This window comes from Acipenser ruthenus, unplaced genomic scaffold, assembly GCF_902713425.1.
Source record: "Acipenser ruthenus unplaced genomic scaffold, fAciRut3.2 maternal haplotype, whole genome shotgun sequence".
Lineage (NCBI taxonomy): Eukaryota > Metazoa > Chordata > Actinopteri > Acipenseriformes > Acipenseridae > Acipenser > Acipenser ruthenus.
The window spans coordinates 1-8,329 of NW_026708614.1; the positions used below are offsets into that span (position 1 = coordinate 1).

General features: G+C 52.7%; 1 protein-coding gene across 1 annotated transcript; it reads left to right on the forward strand.

Moving 5' to 3' along the window:
* Positions 1 to 344: 344 nt before the first annotated feature.
* On the forward strand, positions 345 to 4,304 carry LOC117969129 (E3 ubiquitin-protein ligase CBL-like; the record flags this gene model as incomplete). Its single annotated transcript, XM_059021441.1, is given in 6 exon segments — positions 345 to 464; positions 1,510 to 1,641; positions 2,122 to 2,195; positions 2,881 to 3,039; positions 3,365 to 3,441; positions 4,093 to 4,304. Coding segments are annotated over 6 exon segments (732 nt in total), but the record flags the coding sequence as incomplete, so codon positions are not given.
* Between the last annotated feature and the right edge of the window lie 4,025 nt (positions 4,305 to 8,329).

An 8,329-nucleotide genomic window follows, 5' to 3' on the forward strand; every position in this document is an offset into this window, starting at 1 on the left:
GCATTGTAAAGCACAGAGAGGTCTGATAAAGCATAGGGAAGCATTGTAAAGCACAGAGAGATCTGGTAAAGCATAGGGAAGCATTGTAAAGCACAGGGAGGTGTGGTGAAGCACATTAAACAAAACACAGCAAACCAGGGTAAACTGCGGTAAATGCAGAGTATAACCAGGGGGGGGAAGTGTATATATCCCGTGGTAAATGCTTCCCAAGGGCAGTGTGAACGTGGCTGTGCAGTCTGGCACAGCCACTTGATTTTTCTTTGCTAAGTTTATGATCCAGCATGTTGTGTAAATAACTGAAATTGTATTTTGCTTACGTTTGTCTCTTTGTCTCTGTCCAAAAGTCCCAAGATCTCTCGTCCCCGACCCTGTCCTCTCCCCTGCCCCCCCCTGTGTCCATCCCTCCTGTCCCCCCCCGACTGGACCTTCTGTCAACCAGAAACCCTGGCCTTCTCCCACCACAGGTACCTCACAGCCCTCTATTCATCATCCAGAACGAGAGAGAGAAGAGAGGGGAGAGGAGATGGAGGGAGAGAGGGGATGGGAGAGAGAGAGGGGAGAGAGAGAGGAGATGGGAGAGGGGATGGGAGATGGGAGAGAGAGAGGGGATGGGAGAGGGGAGAGGGGATGGGAGAGAGAGAGGGGAGAGAGAGGGGGGATGGGAGAGGGGAGAGAGGAGGGGAGAGGAGAGGGGAGAGAGGGAGGGGAGAGGAGAGGGGAGAGAGGGAGGGGAGAGGAGAGGCGAGAGAGAGAGGGGATGGGAGAGGGGAGAGAGAGAGGGGATGGGAGAGGGGAGAGAGAGAGGAGAGGAGAGGCGAGAGAGGGAGGGGATGGGAGAGGGGAGAGAGGGAGGGGAGAGGAGAGGGGAGAGAGGGAGGGGAGAGGAGAGGCGAGAGAGAGAGGGGATGGGAGAGGGGAGAGAGAGAGGGGATGGGAGAGGGGAGAGAGGGAGGGGAGAGGAGAGGGGAGAGAGGGAGGGGAGAGGAGAGGGGAGAGAGGGAGGGGAGAGGAGAGGCGAGAGAGAGAGGGGATGGGAGAGGGGAGAGAGAGAGGGGATGGGAGAGGGGAGAGAGAGAGGAGAGGAGAGGCGAGAGAGGGAGGGGATGGGAGAGGGGAGAGAGGGAGGGGAGAGGAGAGGGGAGAGAGGGAGGGGATGGGAGAGGGGAGAGAGGGAGGGGAGAGGAGAGGGGAGAGAGGGAGGGGAGAGGAGAGGCGAGAGAGGGAGGGGAGAGGAGAGGCGAGAGAGAGGGGGGGATGGGAGAGGGGAGAGAGAGGGGGGATGGGAGAGGGGAGAGAGAGAGGGGATGGGAGAGGGAGAGAGAGGGGGAGAGGAGAGGGGAGAGAGGGAGAGAGAGAGGAGAAGAGATGGGAGACAGAGAGGGGATGGGAGATGGGAGAGGGGGAGAGAGAAGGGAGATGTGATACATTTTAAAAGATGATATTATTTAAAGCTGTCCCTCACCTGATGTCTTGCTGTGTACCCCCCCCCCCACCCCCCCCCCCCCCCAGGCCTCTGTAAATTCAGGGCACCCCCCGGGAAGGAACCCCCCCCAGCGCCCCCCGGTGCCCCCCCGATCACCGGCATTGAGACAACGCCGCCTCTGCGCAGCAGACCTGCTCAACAGGAAAGCCAGCCTGCCGGTGAGAGAGAGAAAGAGACACTGACACCTAGAGGAGGGGAGGACACACTGCACTGCACACACACTGAGACACACTGACACCTAGAGGAGGGGAGGACACACTGCACTGCACACACACTGAGACACACTGACACCTAGAGGAGGGGAGGACACACTGCACTGCACACACACTGAGACACACTGACACCTAGAGGAGGGGAGGACACACTGCACTGCACACACACTGAGACACACTGACACCTAGAGGAGGGGAGGACACACTGCACTGCACACACATTGAGACACACTGACACCTAGAGGAGGGGAGGACACACTGCACTGCACACACACTGAGACACACTGACACCTGGAGGAGGGGAGGACACACTGCACTGCACACACACTGAGACACACTGACACCTGGAGGAGGGGATGACACTCCACACACATACTCAAACCCCGTGAATACCAGGAATGTTTCAGGCTCTGCCTTTCTCTGCAGGTGCCATTAGAGGCTGACGATGCGCAGTATGACAATCGTGTGAACGTACTGAAGTCCAGTCTCTCAGTGCAAGGGTGAGTGTGCAGCTACTACTGAAGCAAACAGCACCGAGAGCCTTTCAACAGAGTCCCATAGTAAAAGCACAGCAAAGTGTAATAAAACACAGTGAAAGAATGGTAAAGCACAGAGAGGTCTGGTAAAGCATAGGGAAGCATTGTAAAGCACAGAGAGGTCTGGTAAAGCATAGGGAAGCATTGTAAAGCACAGAGAGGAACGGAAAAGCATAGGGAAGCATTGTAAAGCACAGAGAGGTCTGGTAAAGCATAGGGAAGCATTGTAAAGCACAGAGAGGTCTGGTAAAGCATAGGGAAGCATTGTAAAGCACAGAGAGGTCTGGTAAAGCATAGGGAAGCATTGTAAAGCACAGAGAGGTCTGGTAAAGCATAGGGAAGCATTGTAAAGGCGCAGAGAGGTCTGGTAAAGCATAGGGAAGCATTGTAAAGCACAGAGAGGTATGGTAAAGCATAGGGAAGCATTGTAAAGCACAGAGAGGTCTGGTAAAGCATAGGGAAGCATTGTAAATCACAGAGAGGTCTGGTAAACATGGCAGGGTAAGGTCTGGTGAACGCACAGTATAACCGTGTTTCTGCTGCAGATAGAGTCCTATAGGAACGTGATGGTAAATGCAATTACAAATGGCTGATGATAAATGGAGCGATCACTGTTTAGGATTGTTAGTTGTCTTGTACCCACCCCCAGGCCTGCCCCGTCACGGGCCTGGACATTGGAGGAGAGATCGAGCAGCGAGGAGGAGGAGAAGGAGGAGGAGGAGGGGCAGGGGGGCGGCACCGAAACAAGCCCTGTGCTCGCCATCCTCTCCTCTCTCAACAGCAGCAACCCCCGCAGGAACCTCGACTGGTAACTACACTGACACCCAGAGGAGGGGGGGACACACTGCACTGCAAAGAGAGAGACACGCTGAGACACACTGAGACACTGAGATACGCTGAGACACGCTGAGACACTGAGACACAGTGAGATACTGAGACACACTGAGACACTGAGACACAGAGATACACTGAGACACGCTGAGACACTGAGACACGCTGAGACACTGAGACACACTGAGACACTGACACACATACTGAGATAGACACACACACACACACACACTGACACTGAGATAGACACACACACACAGACATTATTGATGAGTTCAATCTTGTTTCCTTGTCACCCCCAGGAGTAACATATTCCGCTCGGAGCAGCGGGGATCCCACAATGCACTGCAGCCTCCTCCGGTCAGCCACGAGTCATCAGGTCAGTGTGCGGTCAGAAACATTTCCAAATCAACTCTCAGAGATAGCAGAAGAAACACGCCCTGACTGTCCCCCTCTCCCTCCCTCTCTCCTCTCCCTTTCCCCCACTCTCCTCTCTCCCCACCTCAACCCCTCCCTCCCTCCTCTCCTCCCTCTCCTCTCCTCTCCTCTCCCCCTCCCCCTCTCCTCTCCTCTCCCCTCCCCCTCTCCTCTCTCCTCCCCTCCCCCTCCCCCTCTCCTCTCTCCCTCCCCCTCTCCTCTCTCCCTCCCTCCTCCCCCTCTCCCTCTCCTCTCCCTCTCCACTCCCTCTCCTCCCCCTCTCCCTCTCCTCTCCCTCTCCACTCCCTCCCTCTCCTCTCTCCCTCCCCTCCCCCTCTCCTCTCTCCCTCTCCCCTCCCTCCCTCTCCTCTCTCCCTCTCCCCTCCCCCTCCCCCTCTCCTCTCTCCCTCCCCTCCCCCTCTCCTCTCTCTCTCCCCCTCTCCCCTCCCCCTCTCCTCTCTCCCTCCCCCTCCCCCTCCCCCTCTCCTCTCTCCCTCCCCCCTCTCCCTCTCCTCTCCTCTCCCCCTCCCCCTCCCCCTCCCCCTCCTCTTCCTCACCCCCTCTCACTCCTCTATTCTTTTCTCGCTCCCCTTCCTCATCTCTCCCCTCCCAGGGCGCACCAAAGCCCCTCCCACCCCCCAGGATGGACCAATGGTGACGCTGCTGCGGGAGGGCTACAGCCAACAGGATGTGGAAAAGGCCCTGAGCATCGCCCCCTCCGATCTGGAGCTGGCCAGAGACATCCTGATATCATTCACATCCCCTGGACACAAGAGGCTCTGAGAGAGGAGAGGAGAGGAGGAGAGGAGAGGGAGAGGAGAGGAGAGAGGGGGGTGTGGAGAGGAGAGGAGAGGAGAGGAGAGAGGAGAGGAGAGGAGAGAGGGGGGTGTGGAGAGGAGAGGAGAGGAGAGGAGAGTGGAGAGAGGAGGAGGGGAGGAGAGGGGGGAGAGAGGGGGTGTGGAGAGGAGAGAGGAGGAGAGGAGAGAGGGGGAGAGGAGAGGAGAGGAGAGAGGGGGAGAGGAGAGGAGGAGAGGAGAGGAGAGGAGAGAGGGGGTGTGGAGAGGAGAGGAGAGGAGAGGAGAGGAGAGAGGGGGTGTGGAGAGGAGAGGGGGGAGAGGAGAGGAGAGGAGAGAGGGGGAGAGGAGAGGAGTAGAGGGGAGGAGAGGAGGGGAGGAGAGGAGAGAGGAGGTGAGAGGCGGAGAGGAGGAGAGGGGAAGAGAGAGGAGGGGAGAGGAGAGGAGAGGAGAGGAGAGGAGTGGAGGAGAGAGGAGGGGAGGAGAGAGAGGAGAGGAGAGGAGAGGATAGGAGAGGGAGGGGAGGAGAGAGGAGGAGCGAGGAAGAGAGAGGAGAAGGAGAGAGGAGGAGAGGAGAGAAGGAGAGAGGAGTGAGGAGGAGAGAGGAGGAGAGGAGAGGAGGACAGGAGAGGAGAGAGGAGGAGAGAGGAGGAGAGGAGGAGCGAGGAAGAGGGGAAAGGAAAGAGGCCCTTATAAGCACAGTGGAAGCATGGCAAAGTCTTTCCCATTGTCTTCAATGTAAACTCAATAACAAGTGTCTCAACAGGAAGTCTTTTTCAAGATCTTCAATCTGCTTGACATGCTGCTGCTGCTCAAATACAGCCTGAAAAGATCATCAAGAGAAACACTTTTGTTTTTATGTGTGTGTGTGTGTGTGTGTGTGTGTGTGTGTGTGTGTGTCCACTTTATCTATCTATATATATATATATCTATATCTATATCTATATCTCTCTCTATCTATCTATCTATATATATATATATATATATATATATATAATAAAACACAACGCAAAATACTAATATTTAAAACTGTCTATTAAAATTAAAATCTATTTTAAATGTTTTTATTTCATTTTTTTTAACACCAGAAACGTCACCGCGGGTCCCATGCACAACACAGCGGCACTCATATTTAATGTCTTATCCTGTTTCTGCTCGCATCGTTATTTTTTTGCCGGTTACCGACGATTCCAGAGAAACGTGCTTCTGAAAAGACTCCTCGTCGTGGCTGCAAAGCGAAGTGGGGGAGGCGTATTATTTCCGTATGAAAAAAAAAAATCATCATGTAGTATCTATTTTACACCACTAGAGGGAAGCAGATTACCGTTTGTGTCTCAGTGTGTGTGTGTTTCTGTGTGAGTGTTAGTGTTTGTGCATCTCAGTGTGAGTGCAGTACTTAAAAACAACAGCAGGTGGCAGCATAGGATGTCATGTCTTGTGTGTTTCTCTCTGTCTCGCTTTGTGTTTCTGACTCTCTGGTAGCAGGTTCACGTCTTTCTTTCTTTCTATTCTTCCTGCTCCCTCTCTCTCTCCCTCTCCTCTCTCTCCCTGGTACTCTGTCCTCACATTCCACACATTCCCAGGAGACTGAGCCTGCCCTGGCGGGTCAGAGCGAACTTCACTGACAGACTGGAGCCTGGAGCATGAACTGAGATACACACACACACACAGACTGGAGCATGAACTGACACACACACACACACACACACACACAGACTGAAGCATAAACTGAGACACACACACAAACACTGACACACACACGCACAGTGACACACACGCAGACAGACAGACAGGTAGATAGATAGCTAGGTTTTATTTCTGATTTTGTGGTATGATAACTTTCATTTTAATTCCGAGTGGAGGGGAGGGGAGGGGAGAGGATGGGAGAGGAGAGGACAGGATGGGAGAGGAGAGGAGGGGAGGGGAGAGGAGAGGAGGGGAGAGGAGAGGAGGAGAGGAGAGGAGGGGTGTTAGTTTTCACAGGACATCGCTGGAAAGTGACAACAAACAATCAGTGAATTGTGTTTAATTTATGTCAGCTTAGCTTCACAGTTCAATGCATTTACATATTGATTGGTTCTGTGTGTGTGCATCTCCTTCTGTCTCTCTCTCTCTCTCTCTCTGTCTCTCTCTGTCTCTCTCTGTCTCTCACTCTCTGTCTGTCCCTCTCTCTCTCTGTGTGTCTCGTTCTCTTTTTTCCATTGCATTATATGGGAGGCTCTCATGCATTCGCTGGCTAGTCTTGCACATGCACCCTATATATATATAAAGACTAGAAGACAGCTTTTTGAGTATCCGTCCCCATATGAGGTCGCTGTGCATGAAAGGGGAGCTGCAGTGAGAATGCTGACCAGCGAATAGTTAAATAAACAGATTTGAAAGCCTCGCTTAACGCTCCTCTAATGGAGGTTGTGAGACGTTCTCATTACAGACCACAGATATAAAGCGCTGATACATTCTGCCCCCCAGTTAAATCCACAACTCAGAGAGACAGGCTAGGTGAAGATCTCACAGCTCATAAAACAGCAACGGGCAGTTAACGCAGCTCGTAAAGGAGAACGGCGCATTAGCAGTGGCACGGAGACCCCCGTATCGCTCAGTGGATTCCTGTACAGTAACACGCCTGTCTGGCTTGAAGCACGCAGTCTGCGAAGTGTCAGACATAATTCAGACCAAGAGATTTAATAAAACTAACTTGATGACTGTGCAGTGTCTTCTAAAGTTCGGATTTAGATAAGAAACTGCTTCCCTCCCTCCCAGTCTCTCAGCTCTAACCACTAGACTAGACCACACTGCTTCCCCCCCTCCCTCCCTCCCTCTCTCCCAGTCCCTGAGCTTAACCACTAAACTAGGCCATCTATTTGCATTACAATAATAGTGTTACTTTTTAAATTCTGCTCTAGTCCTCTTCTCTTTTCATTCTCCCTATCCTTTCTTCAAATCTTGCTCTCTCCCCTTCTCCCTTCTCTCTCCCCTCTATCTCTCCTCTCTCCCCCCCCCCTCTCTCTCTCTCTCTCCTCTCTGCAATGACATCACCCTGGTTAGCGAGTGTCAGTTCCGGTAGCCTCTCCATTATCACAGAGTCGAAATGTCTTCCCAGAACTGGGTCCCTGGTGCGCGCACACACACACACACACACACACACACACACGCGCACACACACACACACACACACACGCACGCACGCACGCACGCACGCACGCACGCACGCACGCACGCACACACACACACACACAGAGCGACAGTGACATCACCAGCCTCACAGCTCAGCATTGCTCCGTGCATATCAACAAGGTGGAAAACAGACCAGGACAAGCCAGCCAAGGATTTCAAACACACATTTCTATAGAGCTTACCAGCACTAGCAACATCACAATAGCAGGACCAGCCAAGGATTTCAAACACACATCTCTATAGAGCTTACCAGCACTAGCAACAATACTGTGCTGCATTACAATAGCAGGGCCAGCTAAGGATTTAAAAAAAACAATAGGGGTCATATCTTCAAAGCCTTTCCCCCATTATTAAATTAACTCCTATTTTTTGGAAAAAAAAACAAAAAAAAGTTTGGTTCTACTTTTGTAAAATGAACAGGTGTTCTATGTTTTACCTTTAAAAAAATTATATATATTTTATATAGGATTTAATTAAAACCGGCGTTCGCACTTTGAAAATGTGGCCCATGCTTTCCCAAGATACTTTAGTTTTAGCTACAAAGCTACTGCAGCTAATCAGAATGGATTACCGAACCCGCGCTAGCAGCCCTGTGCCATCGTAAACCCTGTGCTAACTCAACTGCACTCCCCTCCATGCATGCATCCAGAGAGCCGAGGGAACACGGAGCCACTTTGAGGCTTTGGAACTGGGTTTCAGGAGACTAGGTTTCAGGCCCCTGCGCGGAACACCAGGCAGGGAGACTTGGGGGTTTGACCTCAAACTCGGTCTCCCCTTGGTCTCCTGGATCTTTCAATCTGCTGTTTCTGAAAAAGAGGCTTCGTGTTCAGCACAGCTTTAAAACCTTCCCAATCCGACACCAGCAAGCAGGGACATCAGCTC